This window comes from Drosophila bipectinata, chromosome 3L, assembly GCF_030179905.1.
Source record: "Drosophila bipectinata strain 14024-0381.07 chromosome 3L, DbipHiC1v2, whole genome shotgun sequence".
Taxonomy (NCBI): Eukaryota; Metazoa; Arthropoda; class Insecta; order Diptera; family Drosophilidae; genus Drosophila; species Drosophila bipectinata.
In genome coordinates this window covers 26031883-26059786 of record NC_091738.1, presented here as the reverse complement: position 1 = coordinate 26059786, position 27904 = coordinate 26031883, and the positions used below count along the sequence as shown (strand labels likewise).

General features: G+C 42.7%; 1 protein-coding gene across 12 annotated transcripts in view; it reads right to left on the bottom strand.

Annotated features, from left to right (window-relative positions):
• Pzl (Piezo-like) overlaps positions 1–27904 on the bottom strand; it is a 472153-nt gene that overhangs the window by 399606 nt on the left and 44643 nt on the right. For 8 of the 12 annotated variants that reach the window (XR_011442830.1, XR_011442828.1, XR_011442827.1 and 5 more), the window contains exons 8-11: positions 19084–19631; positions 5429–5984; positions 4892–5375; positions 4030–4828 (exon numbers count right to left, since the gene is read on the bottom strand). The exons of 1 other annotated variant lie outside the window; for it this stretch is intronic. Coding sequence is in view for 2 of the 11 variants with exons in the window: in XM_070280111.1 (XP_070136212.1) it covers positions 4030–4828; positions 4892–5375; positions 5429–5984; positions 19084–19631 (2387 nt within the window). In the remaining 9 variants the exon portion in view is untranslated. The remainder of the gene's footprint in view (positions 1–4029; positions 4829–4891; positions 5376–5428; positions 5985–19083; positions 19632–27904) is intronic. 3 more of the 12 variants (XR_011442831.1, XR_011442829.1, XR_011442832.1) reach the window with 3 other exon arrangements.

Here is a 27904-nt window from a genome sequence, read left to right as displayed (position 1 = left end):
TAATTCACTTAAAAGGAGTGAGAAAGATTTGAGTCGGGATTTCTGTTTACCCGAATATTGTTTTGGTTTTGTGTATAAAGTGACTCTTAGAAATTGGAAATCTGAAATGAGGCTGTTTTTAGCCGTTATGTTTAGTTATTAAACATAACATAACTTCCTGTATCTATTACACATTTAAATGGGCGATTGTTAATAGTTATTCTGATGTAAGGATTTCTATTTCTTCTATTGGATCCGAGGCTATTTGATGAAAATTTTCGATTTCCATTTTAGATTGATCGCTTGAATATTCACGCTGTCTTTTCACTGGATTTTTATAATTAGTACCTTGTAAAGAAGTTGTTGGCTGTTGATAATTCACAGGGTTCTGAGCTCTACCTTGATTTAGGTTTTGCAGCAATTCCTGTCGAAATTGTTGTTGATTGACATTATTTGGTTGTCTATAGTTACTTGGCTGATTATAAGTTTGTTGATTATTATTATTATAAAAGGAATTATTTCTTTGGAAATTATTATTTTTTTGATAATTTCTCGTATCTTGTCCGTTTTGATTTGAATTATGTTGTGATTTAACTTTATCAGAACCAGAATCATAACAACCTCCTTGTTGTGCTACTTGTTTAAGTTTACTGATTGTAGTTATATCGTGCCTTGCTAAAGTCATGAATAACCTGTCAGAAAGTTTTCTCATTATTACATCTTTTACAGTATTATTCATGGCATTATTATAAATCATTGTATTTAAATTATGGTTTTCTAACGACAATTTGTTTGTTATGACAAATATTTTATATTCTAGATCCTCGACGAACTTACGAATGCTTCCATTGAAGGGGGTATTCTAGAGTCGTCTAAGTAATTCCTCGCATGGGGTTTGGGTTTTGTACTCATCGATGAGAGCAATCCTTAGATCGGGCCAATTGGTTGCTGCTGATAGCTGGGACACTCGCTGTGTGTGTCAGGGACATCCTGATAATTGCATCTCAATTGCACTGAAGAATACAGCTGTTTGACGCGGATCAGTTGATGGATACAAATTTAAAATGTATTCGATCCGTCTGATGAATGCACTTAATTCCCTGGTGCTTCCATTAAAATTGGGAACTGGCTTAAAGCCTGATTAAGGTGTAGCTCGGAGAGTAACTGGATTTGTGCCACATTGTAATGTTTGTATTTCTTATTTATTTCGGTAGCGGTCACACTATGAAAGCGGGCTACTAATTTATTTTAAGTTTTTGTGTTTTGTATATTTTCGGTAGCAGTCACACTTCGAAAAGTGGGCTACAAATTGAAATTAACACGTAAGTTCTTTTGCGGATGTGAATAGCAATTAACACTCGCGGTTAGTATTATAGCTGAAGTTGCATTAGCATAAAATATTTCAACGATGTTCTATGATCTTGATTGATAACTGGTCACTTTTACACATCCTACCGACTGCGCCAATTAAATATCTTCTACAAAATAGTTTGAAAAAATATATTTTTATTTAAGTTCCGGTTTTGATACAGTGTGATTCTTTAAAACTGCTTCGAATTTTATAACAACTGCTTAGAATGCTAGAATTTCAGAACTACTTATCTTTGGTGCTCTAAGTCCTTTTTATAGCTACCCTTTGCAGGCTTTTTTCAGCCGAATTGGAATAATTAAATGTTTATGTTTTTACAGAAATTGGAATGAGGCTATTTGCAGCTGGGTTACGAACTTCAATACAAAAGGCTTCAGCTTCGGCTTACAAAATTTACTGATATACACTTAAAGAAATTTTGTTGATATGTTACTATATATATATATATATTTTTTTTTTTTTTTTTCGCGGTCTTTCAGAATTTGGAAATGGCTTGGGCCTGTTATATATCTTCTTCAAAATAGTTTGAAAAATATATTTTTATTTGAGTTCCGGTTTTGATACAGTGTGATTCTTTCAAATTGCTTAGAATTTCAGAACAACTGCTTAGAATGTTAGAATTTTAGAACTAACTTATTTTTAGCGCTCTAGGTCCTTTTTATAGCTACCCTTGCTGAAGCTTTTTGCCGATCTAAGCTCGAAAGAAGCTTTTCTTTCTGAAAGGCTTTGTTTTCTGAAGAGAATAGATTGAGTCGGAACCTTTTACTTGAGGTGTCAGTTGACATGGAAGGCTTTTGGGTCTCAATTAATCGAGGTGACAAGAAAATGTGAAGTGGGTTCCCATTTAAGAATGTTTTGATCTGTTTAGTTTTAATTCACTTAAAAGGAGTGAGAAAGATTTGAGCCGGGATTTCTGTTTACCCAAATATTGTTTTGGTTTTCAATCTGAAGTGACTCTTGGAAATTGGAAATCTGAAATGAGGCTGTTTTCAGCCGAATCGGAATAAATAAATTCTTATGTTTTTACAAAAATTGGAATGAGGCTATTTGCAGCCGCGTTACGAATTTCAATACAAAAGGCTTCAGCTTCGGTTTACAACATTTACTGATATACACTTAAAGAAATTTTGTTGATATGTTACTATATATATATATATATATTTTTTTTTTTTTTCGAGAATTCAGAGACGCCGCCAAAAAGCTCTAACGCGTTATATTCAGACAAGGATCCATTTCTGGACGGTTCCTCTACGAGCCCGGGGCATCAGAGTCGAGTATGGCCATTCCCGAACACGGCAGTTAGACTTGCAAGGAAATGAAGAAAGGATAAGTCTGGCGTACGCCTTACCGACTCCTAGAATCGCAACTCGGGAACTCATGCCCAAGTCAAAGACCGAGTGAGAGCACCCCGGTCACCAGCCCCGCCACTTCAAACTCCGAGCTCGCTAGCGCGTATGCGCGTATGCTCGGTGGATTCCTGCAATAGAGGAGGTGCAAGGTCGCGGACAACTCCCAATCCCGGCCCGTTGGCGAGTATGCACGGTGGTTCCCTGCAGTAGAAACAACCCACAGAGGACGCCAACGACGGAGCCGGAAGAACCAGGAGGAGCGACGATAATACGGAGCGGGATTGAAAGAAAACATTTGTATTTGGAAGAAATCTCGAAATAAAAAGTGTGGAAATCTCTATCTGCTTGTATTATTTTTTGGGCTTGGGCAATCACGTCGAATCTATAAATTCGGTGGAACGGATCCCCAAAACTCTGTTAGCTAGCCGGGGTAAATTGTGGCGAGCGGAAGCAGAAAATTCAGTTCGTTACAAAGTATAAGACGTGCAATGAATAGAAGGGTGTATGCAAAGTTTTTGGTCGTTAGCTTAAAAATGTTAGTGTTTTACGTTTATAGTGTGTGTGTTCTGCGCAAAACACTGTGATACTATGCTCGGTCAGAGAAATTTCCTATGCCCCTGGAATAAAGCCCTGCCGATTACTGTTTTAAAATTGAGAGACTAGTTAGCGTAGAAACAGACAGACAGCCAAAAAGATTGACGGACGGACACACGGGCATGCTTATATCAACTCAGGAGATGATCCTCAGTATTTGATTTGTAGGTAAGGGTTGGGCATTGGAATGTTTTTTGGGCAACAAACCATTTTTCAGAAATTTATTTTAACAGGCTCTGGCTAAAAACAATACTTCCGTTTTGCTCCATTACAAAATTTTTGGGGTGGGAGTGTGGGTGTCACAATTATTACAAAAATTAGACCTGCGCGAATACCATACAAGTCTAAGTTCCAAATCAGATACTTATATTTCTAAAAGTCTTCGAGATATACGCCTTCAAAATTTTAACCCGTAAGTATGTGAGTTGGAGTATGTGAATGGCCTTCAAAACTCTGACAATTTAACTGAATGTTGTTTTTTAGCTATAAATTTAGTTTGGCATCAAAGGATTTAAAAATACCTTCCTATACTAGGGCTACAGTAGAGTGCGATTTTGTGGGAGAGACTTTGCAAAAATTTAAAATAAACTTGACCTGCGCTTGATGATGCAGTTGAGGCTGATTAAGAATATACATATATACATTATGGGGTAGGAGATGATTCCAGCTTTATGTTACACATACACTCAAACTAATGCAATATACCCTTGATATAAAAATATATAATATCTTACTTACCGAGAAGCTAGAATAGTATTTGCTTGTGTATCCATTATCACATGGCAAAAGTAGTATGAACGAAATATTCGATGTTGAAAAATTACAAATGAAAATATAATAGTATGCCATACTAGTGTATTATTAAATATCATATTGTTTGGTCCATAGAGACATTCATGATGGGGTTTAAGCTCATTGTTTTCAGTTATTTTTGTAACATCACTTTTTTCTTGATGCATGATACTAAAAATTGCATCCAATACTGGCTGCTTCTTCACGATAATAGAGTCTTCCAAGACAACTATTGCGGCCTTAATTATAATATTTAAAATATTAAACGAAATAAGAAAATTCCAACGACACATTATATAATGAATATTTTGTAAGTAGACTTCAGACCCTTGAAGCAAAAAAACTAACGCAAATATAATGTAGCCCAAAGAAAGAATATCCATGCTGCAAACTCCACCCATGAAGACTATACCGAGAGTTATCCAAAAAAAACTGCAAAATATTGCAGTTTTAAAAATATCAGCATAATTACGAACATAGGAGCAAAAATCATGTGTAGGATTTTCAAAATAAACGTGTCCAAGCTTTGCAATATTATATACTACGTTAAAGTTATCTCCTCCAGGGTAATTTATATCATCAATATGACGAGTCTCCGCCTTAAAAGATTTCCTTTGCCGCGAAATAAGTAAAAGAATAATAAAATCCAGCATTAGTTTGGATTTATAAAAGAATTTCGTAGAATTATTAAGCATAATCCAAATAGATTGGTTGCCATATATGTATGACAATTCTTTTTTTGACGCTGTTATTTAGCATTTTGTTGATCTTAATTTTTATTTACTATTTACTATTTCTTCATACTTACCAACGCATAGATTAGGTGGAAAATTCAGAAGATATAAGTATTGCACAAAAATAGATAAGACGAAGTAAAGTTGAAAAATTTCCCAGATTCGTGCGCATTGCTCTCGTTTAAGGCACAGTAGTAAAATAAGCCAAATTACATAAGTCAATGCCAAAAGATCGCGCCTATGAGCGATCGTGGAAACAAGCCCTATTAGTGTAATTTCAAGACCAAATTTGTAAAATCCATAATTAAGCAAGTATTTTAATAGGCCTGGAAAATCACGTTCAGCATCTAGTCTTGTAATATAAGGAAACAATACTTTCCGATCCTTTTTATCATATATTGAATAATGTATCAAATAGTCCCTCAGCTTAACGACCGCATGCAATGATGTTACAATCATATAAACTATGTATGGCGATATATAGCGCAAATGGATTCCGAAATTTTGTCTAGTTTTTTGTAAGCCCATCCATTCCGCAAAATTTACGGTATTGTTTTTCTAAAAAATAATTAATTAATAATTTATATGTTATTTTAATCATACTTTATTACGCATTTGTAATCGTATATATGTTCATCCAAATATTTGATTTGATAAATCATTTTCATTAATACTAAAACAGAAACCCAAAAAGTAACTGTTCTAAAAACAATACGTCTTAAAAATCGGTTCACACATACGCTCATAAGTGATAAAAGAACTAAAATTATATTAAAAAAACATACTTCCGATATTGCACAAAAAAAAGATGCCAGTATAACACCTTTAATCATATGCATTTCTAAAAATCCCCAAGCAATTATTTTTCCTGGTCTGAACAATTTGCGACCTCTTGAACGAATTTTTCGATACCCTGCAGAAAAAAAAACTTTCCACGATTGCTTATGCGAGTCAAAAGAGGAACGCTGAGGACCATTTCCAAAAGTAAAAGCAACCTGTGAGTCCATATTTTTCCCTTCCGAAGGTTTTGGGCGCCGTACAGAATCCATAAAACGACGATGAAAGTAATGAAGTTGGACAACAGTAAATATAACTGTCAAAGTTGGTATTAAAAGATGGAAAAACAGATCCTTTGTTTTAAACCGACGCAAGCCAATATCTGTTTGTCTAAAACAATAAAATCGAAAAAGAGAAGATTAATTACTATTCAAAGAAATTTTATAAGTAAGAAATTAAATAATTTCATTATTCATATACTCATTCAATTGCAATAATATCACATACATTAGGGAAAATGTAATATCCCGAAAGAAGTTTGAAACCAAAGGTTAAAACAAAAAAAGAATGGACGGCTAGGTCGAGTTTTCCGACTATTTTACACCACAATTTAACTTACCCACAATCTAAAGTTTACACTTCAACGGTTTGGATTCTAAGTAACAAATTTTTTTGTATACTGTTGCGCTTGGGCAAAAAACAAACCATACTACCGATTCAGTAGGAAAGCAGAGAAAAAAGTCATCTAAAAATTATCCGATTTCGCTGCTTTGTGATTTAGGTGTAGATTAGCCATTGAAAGAGTTTGGCATTATAAAATTGTCCAAAAAAAATTAACGAGCTGGTGCAAAAATCAGATGTTGGGTTCGGGGGCGGGAGTCTGCATGGCGCACTTGACACGAACTTGATTTGAACTGATATCATACGATCGAAAGTTCCAAATCTGATTCTATATCTTATAGTCTTTGAAGTCCAAGCGTTCAAAATTTTAGCCCGTTTGTATGGGAAAAAGTATATACATTGTTTGTTTATTGTTTATCTCCTCGAAAAATCGATTTGGATGAAATTTTTTACACATTAACTAACTAAATAGTTTGGCATCAAAAGTTTTTTTCTTCCTATACTTTCGCCACAAAATGTCGTGATTTTTAAGGGCGTGTGGGGGCTTAAACAAATTTCTAAAAACAAAAAAACTGCGTGGGCATTGTAGGAGTCCCCATGCGAAATACTTAAGTTCTATCTCTTATAGTCTTTGAGATCCAAGCATTCATACTGACAGACGGACATGGCGATATTGACTTGGCTGTTGATGCTGATCAAGAATATATATACATACTTTATGGGGTCGGGGACGATTCCTTCTTTAAGTTAAATACATTTACATGATTACATTTATTCTACGAGAACTGCGTATAAAAATGCATCAAATTCAAAGAGAATGAGCGGAGAGAGAGGGAATTTTACGTTGTTTTTTTAAGATCATTATTAGAGATTCTTGTCCGCCTACCGTGAGAGACTAAGAAAGTCATACTTTTATTTTGAAGCCCAAAGTAAGGACTTAAAAATAAAAATAATTTTTTAACGACTTTGAATATTGCCTGCCTAAAAATAATAATATGTGAATAAGTAACAATAAATATTAAAATAATTGTGTTATTGGTTATATTTGTTTTAATGTTTTTATAGACTTTATATGTTGGGTAAGGTTGAGGCCAGTCACTGACACCCTCATTCACCCTCAGTCACCCCCCTCCTATCCAATAATGTGCTCAAAGGAGTACTATCCTTCCTGCGGCGACTCGCGGTCCCATCTAGATGAAGGCAACAAGTCTGCGTGGAGCGATCCCCGCGAGGTCAGTTAGTTTGGTGAGTGCTGGTGCACCCAATAGCACCCTGTGCCCCAGCGCAGGGCAATGACAGAGGAGCTGTTCGACTGTCTCTTCCTACATCGTCGCAGCTCCTACAGTAATCATAGTGTAGCACCGCTAGTCTAGCCGCGTGCGTTCCTATTAACCAGTGTCCCGTGATGGCCTTGACCACCAGATTGCAGTCCTGCCTATTGAGGGTGATAAGCATCATTGATCTTTTCCTAAAGTGGATAGGCCATATCATGTGAGAATTCTTGAAGTTTTGGAGATTCCTCCATTCCCTCAGTGCTACCAGGTCGAAGGGATCCCTGCTTTTTAGCCCACACGTGGCTAAGGGAATGCCTACTGTCATGGAGTTGCTTTAGAATCCGTCAAGGTCTTTGTGTGCCGCTTGAATGTCTGAGAAGATAAAAATAGGGTCTTGATTGCCGGTAAGTGCTGGGGATCTAAGTGCTTCTCCGATAGCTATTACTTCTGCTTGGAAAACACTACAGTGGTCAGGGAGTCTGAGGGACTCATTTTAGGCACAGCCGTTCGCAGTGGAAACCGCCTCCCACCTGGCCATTTAATTTTAAACCGTCTGTGTATATCCCGGGTGGTCCCGAGATTTGTGTGGCCCATTCCTCCCTCGTTGGAATGGATACCTTATATTTTAAAGTGGGAAGATCAACAGGTATACAGTAGTCAGTAGCCCCCGTAGGCGTGAAGTGGGCCAACTCGGTGTGTCCATAGTTGGTCTTTTTCCATAGACCCGCCTCGCGTATCCTAATTGCCTATAGCGTGGCCATCTCTACGGGTAACAGGTCTAGGGGCGTCTGTTGGTGTGATACGTAGGGCGTCTGTTGGCTGCTTGTAATGCAGATGGTGGAGGCCTGCATTACAGGCAGCCTACGTATCCGCCATCTTTTGCGTTTTCCTTAATCTCTCTCTACATATGGAGATTGTTACAAAAGGCCACCATGCCACTACTCCGTAGAATAGGATGGGGCTTATGACCGCTCTACACAACTATCTTACTATTTTTGGATGCGTTAAGCTATCGTGACGTCCTGAAAAGACCTTGAGCGAGGATCATTATCCCATATTCTATTATGGAGCCAAAGAAGATGCTTACTATTCTACAGCGATGAAACTTGAACCTTCCTTTCAAAAGTAGAATACATGGAAGGGTCAAACAAAGGCCTTAGCATTTAGGCCTTAGTCCTTGGGAAATAAATTTCTACTGGGAGTTAAATTTCGGGCTTAGCTCGGTTACCGTAAAGCTATACAAATCCGACCACAGCAAAGAAGATAAGATAGCCCACATTCAGGAGAAACTTGCCTCAGAGATTGGAGAGCCAAATTCATGTGGTTGTGGCGAACCTTAGCAATGTCTCTACAAATTCCTCAAATAAGCCTCCACCATCGTAAAGGAGCCTCAGATGAGCTTTTGCTTCATCAGGCTGAAGACGTAACCGGGTCTGAAAACCATCGCTGGTAGGAGCAAGAGTATCTGGGCTAGCTACCAAGCTACTAGCTGCAAGCTCAGAACGTAAATTAGAGGCTGCATTTCTTGGTGGAGTAACACTAGGGGACAGCGTAATGTTGACATGGACTAGCAAGTTCGTAACCCCTAGATGAGCTAATTAATGCTATCAGACTAGTGTTTCCATTTTAGTTTATTTCAGGCTAGATCTAGCCTTTTTGAAAATTATATAGCTTATAAAATGTAAATAGCTTTTAGCCTGAAATGTAGCTTATTTTAAAATTAATTGGGATACGCTTTTGAGCAAAAAATAAAGGGTATACATTTTCAACATGCACTTGAAATCCGAAAGACGTGCATTGAATTTATAAAACACTACATATTGGAGCGACGTCAAAGGTATATTTAAGGTGCATTTAATTTGTTTAGTACAATTTATATATTTATAATATTTTGATTTTCTATTTTAGACTTCCTGATAATTTTGAGCTGAAATTGAGGTCGTTTTTAGCCAGATGAATCTTGTCAAAAAAAAAATGTCGGAACAGACTCCAGCTAAAATCGTTAAACGCTATTTTGAGCATTAGGTTTGTTTTTAAGTTTATAATCAGTTATTTCTTAATTATAGTACATACTTTTAATTTTGCAGATATGGATTGCGCAGGCACGGAGAGTGTTGTTATTCATACAACGAAAAATATGTGCGGCAAATTAAAAAAAGCAAAAAATACAGCGTTGAAGAAAATTGTGAAATCTCAGATTTCCTTACAGATCTAGTTTAAGAAAAAAAAGCAATAAAAAACTGCAAAATTTATTAATTTTTTTGCATATTGGGATATAGCTTATTTCTAGCTTTTTCTAGCTTATTTTTTCAGATTCTAGCTTAAATGGCAGCTCATTCTCTGGCAACACTGTATCAGACGAAAGTGAGAAGCTCAATATGGGCCTTTTAAACGGATGCGACTCCAACGCTGATACTCAACGCTCAAGCTAAAACAAAAAAGACCACGGTGGGTCTTTTTTTAACTTTATACTAGGGACAAACTTTTGTTTGTGCAATAAGGGAAATGGGTATAGGCAATAAGGGAGCTCTCCTTTCATCATTAAAAACCGTAAGAGTAAATGAACTAAATTAAGTTATTTAAATAAGTCAATTAATTTAACACTAGTGCCCAAAACCACGGCGGCAAATAAAAGTTATGTTTGAAGAAACTAGAAAAAAAAAACTTTTTTTTATCCATTTTTATTATAAAAATCAAGAATAAAAATGATTCCCTTCTGTTTAGGTGAGGGCCGTGGTGCCGCTCAGCTGGGGATAAGAGCGCATCCGCGCTGAAGAGCACATCCGCGCGGAAGAGCGCACCCGCGCTAAAGAGCGCACCCGAGCTGAAGAGCGCATCCGCACTCGCCCCTCTGTGCACTCTAACTCGCTCGTTGGTTGCCGTCGATCGTCTCTTTTTGCACTAGTTTTAAGTTATCAATCCTTTGTAAGCAGCCCAATAAAGCTGACCGCGTTATTCTCTGAATTCACCGAAAGACGCCCCCGACTTCTTTATTCAACATTTCTGGGATCCTTTGCGGTAGCAACGCCGCCCTACACATTTTGGTCCTTCGAGCCGGATATTTTGGATATCTTCTCTCAGCAGTCCAGGCATTGTTCCGCCATAAGATAAGTACGAAATTTTTTTTACGAATACCAAAAGATAAGTACGAAAAATCCGCAAGTGAACAGTGAAAGTGTGTGGTGAAAAAAAAGGCATAATTAATATTGGCCAGCCGTTCCGGTAATTTATTTCACCGGTAATTTCCAAGTTCACCGAACAGTCCGCCGCTGTCGTAATATTGTTTGTTTTTCTTCCCCAATTTTTTTACACCACATAACTTTTCCGTTCCCCCAGTTATATTTATCGACGCTCCACTGTGCCAACATACACTGTGCCATCCGTACCTGCATGCATGTATTTATAATTATAACTACTAAAACTTATTTAGTTCTTATTTTCCGTCCGAGCAAAGAGCCAGGTTTTTCAATTCACCTTTCCGGCCACTCTTAATTATTGAAAAAATGAAATTATCGAAAAAATTATAATTAAATAATTTAATTGTCAATCTTCCGTCTGAACCGAACCGCGGTTTCAATTCCACCGTTCCAGCTTCGTGATAATTAACCTCAATTGATTAAAAATTGAAATTTTCAACTCCACCCCCGTCTGTCTCCATAATAATTAAATCCGACAATTAGGCAAAAATTATTTATTTATTTTTTTTCTGTGTTAAATCCAAGCCAAGGTCAAGTCCACCTTTCCGGCTCCGCAAATTCGAAAATAGTTAGGAATTCAATATTTACGTACGAGCCATACTGGTCGAAATATACATATATAGACAGTCATCAATTATTTTTCCGAACGAGCACGAATTTTCCGGTACTTGTCAATTTTCCGTTCCGTCATTTCCCTAACGCTGCTTCTGCTCCGCTTCAGGCAACATCCGCCTAGAATCTCAACAAACCTCGGCCCATCTGGTTTTTTTGGCTTCATGAAGTTTCCTCCACATTCGAATTGTGCCGCATACGACGTTCCTTTCGACATCGGCGGTTCTAATTCCCACTTGGCCTTGCAATCGCATTTCGTCCGCGACCGGTCTTATCACATTATTGTGACCGGCTACCGCTTCGTACGAAGCACCTATTGCGCAAGTCAGTTGACAAGCGCTGACCAGCGAATTGGCGTCTGAGAATGCCCACGGGGGACGACCAAAAGCCACGTTCGATCCCAACAATCCGTTTGGACAGATCTCAATCCGCTTCTCCGCGGAAGCCTCTTTTAAAGCCTAAGACGTACCGTGCCATTCCAAGGGCAAAGAGTGACGAATCCGTCAATACAATCCCCGGTCCTTCACAGAGGCAGACTCGCTCCGTTGCAAAAATGGCTCAAAGTGCGGTCGACGTGACGCTGAAAAAGTTCATCGCCACAACAGATCGAATTAGCCAATTTGAGGCTAACATAAATACTCTGGGAGCCAGAGAAACGGAAGTAGGCTCCCAATACATGTGCGAATTCCATCGGGACCAAATTCGGGCACTGTGGGAGAAGGTGGAGAAGAGCTATGAGAGCTGCTTCGATTTACTAGCCGTGTCAGACGTCAATGTGGCCACCTCGACAGTGCTGAAATCGAAGTACAACTACTGTTACTCTGTCTATTCGAGATGTATTTCCCAGCTTTGGGAGAAAATTGCTTCCCAATCCACTCAGGCTTCCGTCAATGTCCACACGCCCGCGTCTACAGGCTGCCAGTTACCTCTAGTGGATACCGAGGTCTTTGCGGGTGATTATCTTCGGTGGCCGACCTTCAGAGACTTGTTTACGGCCATTTACATCCAAAACTCGCGGCTCACCCAGGTAGAGAAGTTGTTCCACTTATTGTCCAAAACAAGTGGTGACGCCCACGCCATTGTTTCTAAGGCTCCGCTTACCCATGAGGGGTTTGTCGTCGCTTGGCAAAGCCTCACAGACCGCTTTGAGAACCAGCGGCTATTGGTCAATAGCTAGTTGAAAATCCGTTTCAACCTCCAAGCTATTTCTCAAGAGTCCGGGGTCGCGCTGAAGAAGCTACAAGTTACCATTCAGAGTTGTCTGACAGCCCTAGAAATGTCCTCCATTAATGTTGAGACTTGCAATCCGTACATAATAAGGCCGGGATTCCAACATGGAAGGAATTAGATAACTTTCTGACAGAGCGCCATCGCACTCTGGAGGCCATCGACGACGTCAGGCCTAGTGGCTCCGTGCAATTTCCGCCATGGTCGGGAACTCCTACTGCCCCTGCTCGAAGGCTCAATTCTTACGAGACTCGAGTGGTTCCGGGCCCCAAGGGTTGCGATCTCTGTTCGAGAAGAACCACCCCATTCGCTTATGCCCGCGGTTCCTGGAAATGGACGTAAATGGGCGCTTGGAATACATTAAAAGGAAGCAGTTATGTTTTAATTGTTTTGCCCGAGGGCACCAGCAACGAAGCTGCACGAGCGCCCATACCTGCTTCACTTGCCACAGCCGACACCACACCCTCCTGCACCGCGGCAATCCGTTCGCCACCGCTCCAAGTTCGCCTACGACAGCAAGGGCTCGACCCGCACAGACTGCCAGAAGCACAAATGGCTCAGAGGATCAGTCGGATGTGCAGGTGTGTTTCGCTTCCGGGTCAGGAGCCGTCCTACTGGGCACGGCCCTTATCAACGTTGCCATTTGGGGTGCACCGTCCAGGCACGAGCACTGATAGACTCAGGCTCCGAAGCGACTTTCATAACGGAACGACTGAAAGTCAAGACGATTCAAGCCGAAGTTTCCGGCCTTAATCAGACCATTTCCGCCCAGTCTACTAAATTGTGCCATTTCTCCATTCGGTCACCGTCTAGACCCGTGCTACAATTAGAGACTGCGGCTTACGTTCTTCCGCAGTTGGCCGGAAATCTTCCATCATATCCGATTCCGCGGGATCGTCTGAAGGGGCTGCCCGACTTACCCTGGCGGACACCAACTTCTTTGAGAGCTCCCAAGTCGATGTGTCAATAGGAGCTGACATTCTTCCGTCCATTATCCTCGGTAATGCCAAGGCTAACATCTGCGGGTCGCTTCTTGGTCAGGAGACCATTTTTGGATGGATGCTGACAGGCCCATTATCTTCAGACAAGCCCCGCAGCGTGTCTGTTTTTTCCACACGAGTGGCCCCCAGCCTCGGTGACTCACTGGATCAGGAAGATGTGCCCACACAGATAAGTTCGGAATCGGATTCAGTTTGCGAGCACAATTTTGTCCAGACGACGAGAAGATACAAGTGTGGCAAGTACGTTGTGACGCTCCCCTTACGCGACCCCGGGCAGAAGGGTTCCGAGCTAGCGGCTTCACGGTCTTTTGCCCTTGCTCAGTTCCGGCGTAATGAGCAGCGCCTGAAAAAGGGACCCGCCCCTTAAGGCCCGCTATGACTCGGTAATTCAGGAGTACATCGACTTAGGCCACATGACCGGGGTCTCTCCCGCGAGAAATTCCGCTACCTACTATCTTCCATATCATGCCGTCTTCAAGCCCGAAAGCACGACCACGAGTGGTGCGAGTGGTCTTCAACTCTTCGAGTCCGTCCGCAAACGGGACCAGTCTGAACGACATTCTTTACGCGTGCCCGGTCTTACAATCAGACCCGATGATTCAAATCCTAGAGTGGCGATACTTTAGGTTTGTCTTCAACGCCGACATCGAGAAGATGTATCAGCAAATTTGGGTAGACCCCAAGCATAATCCGCTCCAACGTATTTTGTTTCGCAACCCGATGGGGTTATCCGCGACTACGAGTTGAAAACGGTCACCTTCGGAGTCAATTGTGCCCCGTTCCTGGCGATCCGATCTGGCGACGACGAAGAGTCGAAGTATCCGCAGGCAAGCCAAGTTATCCGGCAGTTTATATACGTTGATGACGTTCTCGCGGGGGCCGACTCCAAAACTGAAGCCCAAGCTGCGATTCGGGGGCTGAAAAGGGCCCTAGAGTCAGCAGGATTCCCACTTAGGAAATGGACGTCGAATAGCAAGGCGATCCTGCCCGAAATTTCGAGCGACCACCGTCTTCGTGCTGACTTTCTCGACATCGATGCCGGAGCACGGCCAAGACACTCGGCGTGCGGTGGAAAGCGATGACTGATGAATTCCTTTATGTCCCGCCAGAGTTGACTTCCGGCTCGGCTTTCACGAAGCGCCAAGTCCTCTTCGAAATTGCCAAATTGTTCGATTCGGGCAAAAATGTTCATGCAAGACATTGGGCTTCTGAATCTAGGGTGGGACAACGCCCTCCCTCAAGATTTCTGTCAGCGATGGGTTGACTTCCTAAAGAATTACTCGGTGATTGATCAGCTTCGTGTTCCTCGGTGGGTCGCGTTCCGACCACATCTAAAGGTCGAACACCACGGGTTCTGCGACGCTTCACAGAAGGCGTACGGCGCAGCAATTTACGTTCGTGTCGAGGTCGGGTCCACGGTAACAGTGACCCTGCTGACTGCAAAGACTCGAGTGACCCCAGTTAAAACGGTGCCGCTCCCTCGGATAGAACTGTGCGCTGCCTTGTTGTTGTCCGAGATGGCCACCGCCGTTCTGCTAAAGATGCCAGGGGCCGCTTCTGCCCTCTACTGTTGGACCGACTCGACTATTGTCCTCGCGTGGCTGCATAAGCCAGCGTGCCAGTGGACAACGTTCGTGGCCAACCGGATGACCAAGATCACCCAGTTCACCGACGTGCAGAAATTGGCACATGTCCGCTCCGAGCAGAACCCTGCGGATCTCGCAGATCTTCCAAGATCTTGCAGATAACCAGCTGTGGTGGCACGGTCCTGACTGGATGCAAAGGCCTCGCAGCGACTGGCCCACTCAAGGCAATGAAACCCCCGTGACTGAACTCGAGAAGCGAGCAGTCAAGGTCCATGTCGCGAAAGCGCCCCCCGAAGATCTCCTTGAGCGGTTTTCCACGCTCGACAAGGCATTACGAGTCCTTGCCTATGTTAATCGCTTCATCCAGCGCGCGCGGAAGATTCGATCCTCGTTTGAAGAGCACCTGTCCGCCAATGAGGTTACGTCGGCTGAACGTCTTCTAGTTTCCGTAACTCAGCGCAGACACTTCGTCTCTGAGATGGGCTGCTTAAGCGAAAAGCGTCCAATATCGGCATCCAGTCTGATTCAAAATCTGAACCCCTTCGTGGATTGGCAAGGCCTTATGAGAGCTTGCGGCCGGGTCACGTCCTCTGAGCTTCTCCAATATGACGAACCGCACCCTATTATCCTTCCGTACGACTGCCATCTGTCTCGACTCCTGGTTCAATTTACACATCGCATCACGCTGCACGGTGGCAATCAGCTGATGATCCGTCTGATCCTGGCCAAATTCTGGATTCCAAGGGTGCGGAATCAAGTCCGTCGTCTATTCTTGTAAAGTATGTGTCATCCACCGGAAGAAGTTGCAGACGCAACTCATGGGAGAACTACCCAAAAAACGGAGGTCCTTCTCGCGCCCATTCACGTTCACCGGTGTGGATTATGCCGGTCCCTTCGAGATAAAAAACTATACGGGAAGGGGCCTGTCTCATCACAAAGAGTTATGTGTTAGTGTTTGTGTGCTTCTCCACTAAGGCCATCCATTTAGAGCCTACGTCGGACCTTACGACCGAGACATTTCTGGCGGCTTTCGCACGGTTCATGTCCCGGAGAGGATGCCCCCATCAAGTGCAGTCCGACAACGGGAAGACGTTTGTGGGAGCAGCTGCTCTACTATCCCGCGATTTTCTCCGGAGCCTAAAGGGGGCTGTGACCGATGCCTATAGTCACCAGCAGCTTCTCTGGCATTTCAATCCTCCAGGAGCTTCCCACATGGGGGGCCTGTGGGAACCAGGCGTCAAGAGCTTTAGGACCTTGTTCTACAAGTCCACCGCCACGCGGAAATACACCTTTGAGGAGCTGGCTACTCTCCTGGCGAGGATCGAGACGTGCCTGAATTCGCGACCGCTCGCGCCTATATCTGAAGACCCTGCTGATTTGTTGGCTCTTACACCCGGGCACTTTCTTGTGGGAGGCCCACTTCTCTCCACGGTCGAGCCCGAGATAAAGGGGGACACCAATTCCATCATTAACCGCTGGCAACACCTCAAAGCGCTTCAGCAGCAATTTCGGCTCCGATGGAAGGAGGAGTACCTCAAGGAGCTCCATAAGAGAAAAAAGTTGCGAGCCCCTACGAGAGACCTCCGCGTTGGGGATATGGTCGTCATCAAGGAGGACAACCTTCCGTCCAATGAGTGGCGTTTAGGAAGGGTTGACGCGGTGTATCCCGGCTCCGATGGCCATGTCCGCGTGATCGACATCCGCACCGCGCGAGGTCTCGTAAAGCGGCCCGTTGCTAAGGTCGTGCTTCTTCCGTTGGAAGCGTCCGCCTACCCACAGTAATAAACATTTCTTCCGTTCCAATGTTCGTGTCCATTGTGATTATGCGTAGTTCTGAACCTTTATTCACACCGATTCTGATAATGTTATTTGTTCCTTCACCATATTTGCGTCAGCCATAGTCAACACGATGTCACCACGTCCACGCAACACCCGATCGCTGGAGAGCAGATGTTTTCGAGGTATTCAATCCTACCGTTGCCGAGTCTGCAATGGAATCCACGCCTTGAAGAAGTGTCGGCGCTTCCTACGCCTTAGTGCTGAGAAGCGACTCCGAGCGGTTCTCGTGAACCGGTATTGCTCGAGCTACCCGGCCCACGAGCACTCCGACGGATCCTGTCAGCGGGGTGACGGCTGTAAGACGTGTAGTCAGGATCACCACACGCTGCTGCACCTCGTGGAGAAGCCGCGGGCTCGGCGCAAGGCACGCCAAGGGAAGCACCGGTCACGGAGCGAGGGAGACAGGACACGGAGGGTCTCGTCTGGCGCTCGGCCGTCATCCGCCAACTCCCGCCGCGGTTCGGGTGCTCCTCGGCCGGCGTCCGCCACTTTCCGGCATTCCCAACCCGATCCACGGCCACCGACTTCCCGGCACTCGTCGATAAATCCTCGGCATTCTTCCGCCACTCATTGACTACCGCTCATCCGCCCGCGTTATCCGCACCTAGGCAATGTTCCGCCTCTCGTCGAGGGCCCCCGCAGGACGCGGTCGCTGCGCCCACCCTCTTGTCGCTGCTGCAGCGGAACAGCGTCAACGTGCTGCCGACTGCACTAGTGCGGATAGACACCGGGACCCGGAGCTTCGACACGGGGGCCCTCATCGACCCGTGTTCGCCCTCGAGCTGAATCGACGCCTCGCTCGCTGCGTGTTTCCGGCTGCCTACTACCAGCGTGGGGGACGAACAAGCGTGTTCCGCCACCGTGGGTTCAAAGACCGATGATAGTTTCGCTGGAGGTCATCTTTAAGATTGAGCCTCACGTGCGCGTTCGTACGCCGTCCCGGGAGCTGAGCAGGGAGGTGCGTGCCCACTTCCGAAGCGTGACGTTGGCGGATGAGCGATTCCATCTGCCAGCGACAATCTCCGTCGTCCTGGGCGCGGATATGCACCCGCGGATTATGCAACCGGGCTTCCTGAAGATCCAGGACGGGCTGCCAGTGGCCCAGAGCACAGTTTTTGGATGAGTCGTGTCCGGAGCCTGTCACCAGCCTTAACATCGAGGGAGCTACTGCAACCCGAGCGATTGCAAGGGGGGCGGAATGTTTAGGTGAGGGGCCGTGGTGCCGCTCAGCTGGGGATAAGAGCGCATCCGCGCTGAAGAGCGCATCCGCGCGGAAGAGCGCACCCGCGCTGAAGAGCAGCCCATTAGGCTGACCGCGTTATTTTCTGAATTCACCGAAAGACACCCCCGACTTCTTAATTCAACATTTCTGGGATCCTTTGCGGTAGCAACACACCTTTCTTTTTTTACATAAGATGCGCCATTATTCACGGTATACCAGTATTCCGTAACCTAAAAAAATATGTAGTCCTACTGAAGAGAAGAAACGTGTTTAGTCATCAAACATGTTTTTAGATTTTAGTACTAGGCTTCAGTTAAAGTGGGGATGTAAGGGATAAAAACGTGGTAATAATTAGTCGGAAAACTCCACTAATTGTGTCCTTTCTACAAATTTAATTTATTACAAGAAAGGAAAGCTAACTTTGGGCGGAGCCGAAGTTGATACACCCTTGCAGCTAAAACCGGATATATATCGCAAACATCGGATATAATTGGCCGATCCTTATGAGAATATGATAATATAACCCAATTTATAATAATATAAAATTTAAAACTCTCACGTCAAATTTGAACTCTCTAACTCTAAAAACACGGAAGTTATACCATTTCCGATCAATCAGTTATATGGCAGCTATAGGATATAGTCGGCCGATTCGTGCCGTTCCGACTTATATACTGTGTGGAAAGGAAAGAAGAGTGTGTGCATAGTTTCAAGTCGATACCTTTAAAACTGAGAGACAAGTTCGCGTAGAAACAGACAGACGGACATGCTCATATCAACTCAGGAGGTGATCATGATCAAGAATATATGTACTTTATAGGGTCGGAGATGTCTCCTTCACTGCGTTGCACACTTTTGACCAAAATTATAATACCCTCTGCAAGGGTATAAATATTTAAAAGTAACTCACATTTTTGTATGTACTTTTAAATACTTCGACCAATATATGTCAAAATTATCAAATTGATAGGTATAAATAACTGTCAATATTGTCATGGCGTAAAATATAAGAAAAATCCAATATCCATATAAAAATTTTATCCACAGTTGAAGAGACATTTGAAATACCATTAAGAAAAGCAAAAAAAGTGACATGTAGCAAATTCTAAATCCTGTCATAGCGTTGTCAATCATAGCACATATAAAGATCAAAAATATTAAAAGCCACATCCATATTCTTGTAATAAAATTTGATGTACTTTTAAAAATGTAAATGATAAGTTGTGGCGCCTGCGATTTTTCAAACAGTAGATGTTCAGAGCGTGAATGATTGGGCCCAAAAATGTGATGAAGCAAATTATCCTGTGTTCTATCTTCAGCTTTTTCTTTAAAATATTGGCGTGAAGTAATCCAAAATACCAAAAGAAATCCGGTTTTTACAGTCAACGGGATCCAAGGTGGAGTTCCTTTATTTTGTGGATGAACAAATCCAACTTGCTCCAGATTAAAAGTAAAACTCTAAATAAAAAATTTACTTGTCATTATGAGTTTTGAAAAAATTAATAATTAAAAAATATGGTAACTATGTGATGAATTTTTATAGTAATACGTTTTCATAATAAGTTTTGATTCGTCCCAAGCCAGACATAAGAAAAACAAGTGTAGTATGCACATTCATTGAATACCAAATTCCTCTAACTTCGGGCGGAGCCGAAGTTGATATGCCCTTGCAGTTAAAACTTGATATGTATCGGATATAAGCCGATCGTGATGAGAATATCATAATATAACCCATTAATTACAATAAAATATCTAAAAAGTCCAAAGATTCTATTTTCAAAAATGCCAATGTTGGTATTTTTACCAAATACCATTTCCGATCATTCAGTTATATGGCAGCTATAATATCTAGTCGGCCGATCGTTATAAAATGTAGTATGTTGTATTATTTTTATAAAATTTAAAAATAAGACAGAATCCCAACTCGTTAAGTTTAAAAACACCAAAGTAATAGCATTTCCTATCAATCAGTTATATGATAGCTATAAGCCGATCTCTCTTTTCCTATTTGTATACTGCGTGCAAAGAAAATAAAGGTGTGTGCAAAGTTTAAAGTCGATAACTTTAAAACTGAGAGACAAGTTCTCGTAGAATAAGACAGACAGTAGGACATGCCTATATCAACTCCGGAGGTCATTCTGGTCAAAAATATATATACTTTATATACTTTATGTAGACATTCCGCCCATGAAAGGCATTTGTACAAAATTTTTTGTGGCCCATGAGGGGAACAATCCATAAACGAACCATCACTGAACCATTTTTTTTCTTGTCAACTCATTCATTCTCTTCGACAAAGAAGAAGCGAAAAGAACGGGATTAAACTTCGCATCGCACGTGTCGCGCAAACGCCGTCCTATTGTTGCTCTCTCACTTTGGAAGACCTTACTTACGTAAGTGTGAGTGCATATGCAAAATGAGCATGCCCAAGCTTAAATTGCCTCAGCATCAATCATCCTTGTCGCAGTGTGGCAGCAACAAAAATTGTTTCAATACGATTATCGTCACCATACCCTGCTTAATTCTCAACGAAGTATACCAGCACATCACAGATTACTTAGAACGCAGCAATGGATGGCTTCGATATTGCTCAACCTTCCGATTCCACTAAAGTGCTGATGGCCGCTGCCGCCCAGTCAACTCGATCCATTTTTCTGGCCACAGCTTTAGTAAAACTACATAATAAGAACACCGGACAAACTGCAGTTATACGAGCCTTGATCGATCATGGCTCTGAGGGCACGTTAATTACAGAATGTGCCACTCACTTACTGGGACTTCTACGTCACCGAGTCACAGCACATATCACCGGGATCGGTGATAACTCAAAGAACAGCATAGATTTAGTACAGAGTTCTCCATAAGCTCATGTACAGACCCTCAATTTCACCATCTAATGCGACCAGTGTATGTCATCAACTCGATACCCTTGATATCCTTTACCATGAAGCAATATCAACGTGGACACTTGTTAGGATCTTCATCTGCATCTGCATCTTCAGCCGATCTCACCTTTACCAGACCAGGCCGCATCAACGGATTATTTTTAGTAGATCTAATACACATTTTTTTTATTAAATGAAGTATATGTCGACGACGTCCAAACTGCTCACAATACTATTCATGGAGCATTGGAAATACGAGATCTACTTATCGCTATACTAAAATCGGAAGGAATGGAACACAGGAAATGGGCATCATATCATCCACAGAAGAAGTGTAGAAGTAAATTTCCAGGAGACTAATAAGCCCAGGATTGATGAATCGTTTTATATTGGATTAAAGGAAATCCGACACGTTGGAAGACTTTCGTCTTCAACCGGATTGGCAAGATTTTGGACGTACGATTGCGCTTCAAGAGGTTGTGAGGGTACGACTTAAAATTTGACAAAACAAAATTATGAAAATAAGTTTAAGTTATTTTAACCAATATTGAGTCGATAAAATAAGTCGATAACAGCTGCACTGTTACCCAAATAAGAGCTGTTAAGCGCGAACTTTCTGGCACCTCGATCGCCTCACAAATGAAGTACGGCAACCTCGTTCACTGCCATTTTAAGATGCGCAGGATATAAATAATCTTTTGCATTTAAAGTTCCGAAGAAAAACGACGCAAATTAAAAGAGTGCACCTCAAAGTAAAACCCGGGCAAATAATAACCCCCAAAGTAAGGTGACAACGCAGTCGAATCAGTGGCGCAACAGCAACAAAGAATTGGCTGTGTTGTGCGCAGATTTTGGCAACTGCACGTGGGTGGAAAAACATACAGGTGAGCAGGAAAAATATCCAAGCGCTGGGTGACTAACAAAAGCTTTTTAGGGATAACTCGGAAGGGGGGTGCCAGGGAAAGCCACCGGCGAGCGAAAAGTACCCTGGGCGACCCAGAAGTCACAAGCGAAGTACAACCACGCGGTCAAGTGCGAGCATACCTCGATCAGCCCCTAAACGTGCACGGAACCGGACCAGGCTCAAGCCGTTTTCGGCGAGAAGTTCCTGCAGCTTCCGGGACGGGTGCGTGATTGGGGCAGCATAGGATAAAGAAAAGTATCGAAACCTTTCGTAATGAGAACCTAAAAGGGAACGTCATCATAACCTCGTCTACATAACCTCACTACCTTGGGCCAAACCTGATGTGTAATTGATGTGTAAGGTAATTAAATTATGTGGTGGTAAATTATATTATGGTGTATTCGGGTATCCCTCGCTGATGGCGGAGTCGTCATAGATGTAAGAGATGATTATGGTGTAGTAGGGTGAACTAGGGTGTAGTCGCCCCAGGCAGTTGCCGAGGGGGTTGCTTCTCCTTGTAGGTAGTAAGCGATGATTGATTCCTGGCGGTTGCCGAGGGAAATTTCTTCTATGACAGGAACTACGGCGGGAGCACTTGCTCCGTTATCACGGCCCTTGAGGCGCGGTGACCAATTCAATAAAATGAATTTACTATTTAACTGCTGGGCCAGAGTATGGGATAAATGCCTTCTTTATTGAATGAAGCGCAAGTACAAACTGAAACTTAAAGCTAACAAAAATGTATTTCATAGCGGCCACGCAAATATGCAGTATTCGCCGGCTACGCATGGGCATTCGTTCAGACGCTGTGTCAGCAAATTGGCCAGAGCAAGCTCTCAAATAACACAGCCACACAAAAAAAAAAAAGTGTCCGGGTTGGGAGATCAGAGTACCCTATCCCCATGTATTTTGGACCGCTGAACACGAATCTGAAGTCCGTTTTGGTCCTGCACGTGTACGTTTCTTCCTAACCTCAAAAAAAGTTTTACATTTTTGGAGGTATGCGACTTTATTTTTAATTCATTGGATTTTCATGAAACTGGGTACCCAGGGGTTTTTGGGGTCGCTGATTACGAATCTAAAGTCAGATTTCCCAAATTCAATATGGCGGATTCAATATGGCGAACGAATTTTCAAAAATGAAAATCCACGAATTTTTTGAGAATTCGTCCGCCATATTGAATTTTGAAAATCTGACTTCAAATTCGTAATCAGCGACCCCAAAAACCCCTGGGTAACCAGTTTCATGAAAATCCAATAAATTAAAAATAAAGTCCTAAAAAATAAAATAAATGTAAAACTTTTTTTGAGGTTAGGAAGAAACGTACACGTGCAGGACGGACTTCATATTCGTGTTCAGCGGTCCAAAATACATGGGGATAGGGTACTCTGATCTCCACACCCGGACACTTTTTTTTTTTTGTGTGGCTGTGTAATCGGACATTGCCGTTGCGCGGTTAACTTCAGTTAACTACTCGCCCTTCAGGAATGAGGCCGTCCTCGGCCGATCCTATTTCGGCAATCATCTCTTTTAGCTGGGCCGCGGTTCTTCGGGCCTGAGTGACTGGCCGGTAGGTCAAGTCGATGCAAATCAAAGCGCAGCATATTGCTCCCGTTATGAATACCATCTGATATAATTAATTGTGGTCGATCTTCTCCCTGAATTCCTTTATGTGTTACAAATTACGTTCACTCAATCGGTGAACGATTGGAACGTTACGTTCCATAGTGACGTTCAGGGAAGGTGATCTGGCCACTCCTGGAGCCCTCTTCTGGGCTGTGTCATGTTTGACCAGTCGGGTTTCGTTGACGATGGCGCCTTCTGCAAAGCTCACGAGATATGTGCCCCTTACATGGATACAGGTGCCATTATCCACACACACGCGAGCCGTGCGATCATTTATAATTACAATCCCCTCATCAACGTAAGTAATGGGGTGTAAATCGCTTTGCTGGATCTCGCAATGCGCCATGCCTCCAGCGTGGAGCTCTTGAGCGCATGACCTTTTTCGCGCCAGCTGGCAAAATGTATCCCCTGATGTCGCAGAGTAATTTCTTACTGTGTGGATGTCATCGTCACATTCAGCAATTACGTTGTCTTCCAATCTGATTATGGTGTCGTGATGCGACATCGGGAAAACGGGGATCTTGTTACAGGCCAAGTTGATTTTTGGAAACTTAATAATAAAGTGTCAGATGTTATCGGATTGTAATATCTTAACGGACGATACGAACAAACATCCCTAATCGCGGTCTCGGTGGGCTCTTCCATCCACACACCTTCTAGGTCTCCATGATCTAAAATGGTAGGGCTAACAACATTAACCTTGGCAAGTACTACTGCCAGCATTAAACCCTGCAGCTCCATTGTGATCATCCTATTTCGAGTTCAAAGCATCTCGAATAGGTGCCCTGTGTCAATTTGGGACTGTCGGGTCAAGCAGCAAGCAACTAATTTAAACATAAAAATTAATTAGTAACTGATTTTTTGTTGGTCGCAAGCCGACTCTCTTTTGGCCGCTCGGCTTTGCTAATTCGGCGTTTAAAGTTAGCGAGCAACCGCTCAGCCTATTCTGGAAGGTTGGCGCCCCTCTCGTTCGTCTTCTTACTGCGCTCGCATCCTAAATTTGATTTCCCATATTGTTCATAAATCCTAATTTCATATGCGGCCTGAATAAAGTTTATAAAGTTGAAATAAATTAAAATCGTCTTTTTATTTACGGCATTGAAAACGCTATATATATTAATATATTTATATACACATAAACAAATTACTAAAACAAAAACAAAACAATTTTGTAAACAGTGTTATCATATGTGGCTAATAAGTTTGTTTACAATAATAAACAAATTATAATATATTATTATATTATAAATACATACAGGCATAAACCTAAACGTTAGTTCACAAGCACACATACATATTTACGATCCACAACGCAAGTGCATTCGCCCGCGCATAGACTTCATAAATATATATACATTCCACAATTCCGCTACGGTTCTGAGCGCACAGTGGGAAAGATCGTGTTCGCAGCGAGCAAATAAAATTTATTTCGGGTTGTTCGGAACTCAATATAATAAATCATGAACTCCAGCGGCGCCGACACAGGAGCACCCACTCCAACCCGGAGTGCTATTTTAAAGTGCAAGGCCCTGGGTATTCTCCAGGACTTACAGAGAATGCAAGGAGTTCTTCAGCCTATTTCCAAGGTGGATGATACCATGCTACACGTGCGACATGGTCAGATAGCCACCATGTTCAGCGACTTCAAGGCCATCCACGGGGAGCTTGAGGAATTGGACATTTTGCAGATCAGCAGTGACCTTCGATGGACTGTTTCGGAGCTCGTAGCGACGATGCAGGCGGAAATTGAGCACGAGACAACCCCTCGCTCATCTCGAATTGCTGCCCACTCCACCCTTGCCAACGGAATGTCCACCATGCAGGCTGACCCAGGGTTAGGTCAAAGTTTTCAAGTGCTGCCTCCTTTGTGACACTTTGTTGCAGTGTTATTGTAAACATCCCAATTCAAGTGCATGTGTAACATGATCACATATATGCGCTATGAACTTAAAGTGCTGACCACGCGTTTCCTCGCTGGCCGTCGCACTTCTACATACAGAACAAAGAGCGCGCATAACACATTCCTTCCGCCAATATATAACATATATATATGTATACATAATGCAGCCGCTCCGCTGCTTTACCGGCAGCGCAGCTACGCGGTTTAGCCTAAGCATAGCCTTAATTATTTTGTACAAAACAGATATTGTCAAACAATTGGAGCGACACGTACATGTTGCTCCTAAATAAAGATCACCAAACTAAACCATTGTGTCTTACACTACAAAGGAAATTATTAAATATATGACATCAATATCTTACCACAACATAATCCAACACGACTTCCATATCGTGGAGTTACAATTCGCTATTTCTTGTGACAGGAATTGATTTTATTAAAATATGAATTTAATAAAAGTTTGAAGTTTATTAAAGAATGAAGTCAATGTAGTGGTGACCTTGTATGTAAAAGATAATATATGTTTATTTAAACATGATAGAAAATTAATGCAATATATGATAATGGCGATTTATATACCAATGGAATCCTAGAATTCGCCTATAAATGCTTTCGACAGAAAGATAATGGACACTATTGGTCGACTTCCAAAGTCAAAAAATGGCAATGAACATGTAGTCACTCTAATATATGACTTAGCTATATACATATTAATTTCCTATACCAGTTTTAAATAAGAACGCGAACACTGTCTCTAAAGCAATTTTTGAATAATTTCTTTTGAAGTACGATCCAATGAAGACGTTTATTACGGATATGGGTACGGAGTATAAGAATTCAATTAAAAATGATTTGTGCAAATAAATCAAATTTAACATCTACGGAACACTACCACCAGATAGTCGAAACAAAGGTTAGTGTAAAACGACGTTTTAGAACTTTCAATCAATACATACGCTCATAAATATCGGTTGATAAAACTGATTAGGACGTATTTCTCTAATATTTCGATTTTTGTTTTAACACGACCCTCTCAATGCCACATTATTATTGTCAAAACGAAATAGTATTTGGTAAAACCATTTACCAAAAAAATGTAATAGTATCGATAATATAGGAACTATATATTATTTAACGTAACGACGTGCACGTCTACGGGAGTCAGCCTTGGAGACCGTGAGAGCGCGTCAAACGGGACGGGATCCGTTGAAACTCTTCGGGAGTTATCCGACCGATTAAATGTTCCCTCATATGCGGGCCCGCATTAGTTCCGGGACGGCGGGCGAAATCCAGGATGGGTGCTTCCTCATCCAGATCATCTTTCAAAAGCTGGACCCTGCCACTAAGCCCAAGTTGGAAGATTCTCTGGCAGGAAGCAGAGCTGACAGCCTGCTTGGGAATTAATGGATCGGTTCTTGGAAATGAGGTTGGATTTGGCCTTGGCCCCGCATCTGCTATCAAATCTGGTGAGCCTGATTTGGTCATTTAATAATAGTTCGTGCATGCTCCTTAATGATCTTCCGGCTCCGTGTGCCTCGTGCGGTACCCTGTCACATGCTATGCCTTCTTGCCCAAGATTCCTCACCTTGCAAGTTGAGGAACGGTACGAGTTGGTAATGCTCATCCTTCCTAACGTGTAATCGCTAACATTATGCCCAGTTATGCCCGAGTAATTACCCAGCTCTGCTTCCGTTCCCGCTTCCGACTTGGATCCTGCCAATGAGGCTGGGGTTATGACCTATCAGGCTCCATCAGCTAAGGTGTTTGTGACCCAGGATCGCCACGCTGAAGTAGTCCGTGACCCATCACGAGCATTCCTTGCCAACCGAGCGTTGCTGGACGGCTGTCCAGCCAACTTCGTCGCTCCAAACGCTCTGTAGCGGTGACTGGCCTTCGAGACGCTGAATTCACTACGGGGTGAGCATTGCCTGAAGTCTCGCCTATCCACGTATTTGGTATACACTGAGGTAGTTGTGGCGTCTTACATCGCAGAGCATCAACCTGTTGTCTCCAACTCCAACGAACATAGATGTCTTCAACTGGAAGATTCCGGCCCATGTAGTTCTGGCAGATCCGAACATCCACAGAGCGCAGCGTTCACGTTTTGCCGATTGGATTTGTAGTATTTGTTTCTATGTACTTCCTTTCTTTGATGAGTAGAGATTTTACCTGCCGCAACGGTGGTCGGTTATTTCTGGGCTTTATAGAAGCGTTAAGAGTATAGTCTGATGATAAGTCCGAGACTTCTTTGGCACTTATTAGATTGCGAGGTAAGTTTTTTATCACCGCAACGTTTCAGGGGAAACATAGTCCAGTTTATATAGTTTCTCTTATTAATAATTGCATTGTACAATTGCCTTCCTTTTGGAGTCACTAGACGTGATCCCCAGTGCGTATGTTTGGCATTGTAGTCTC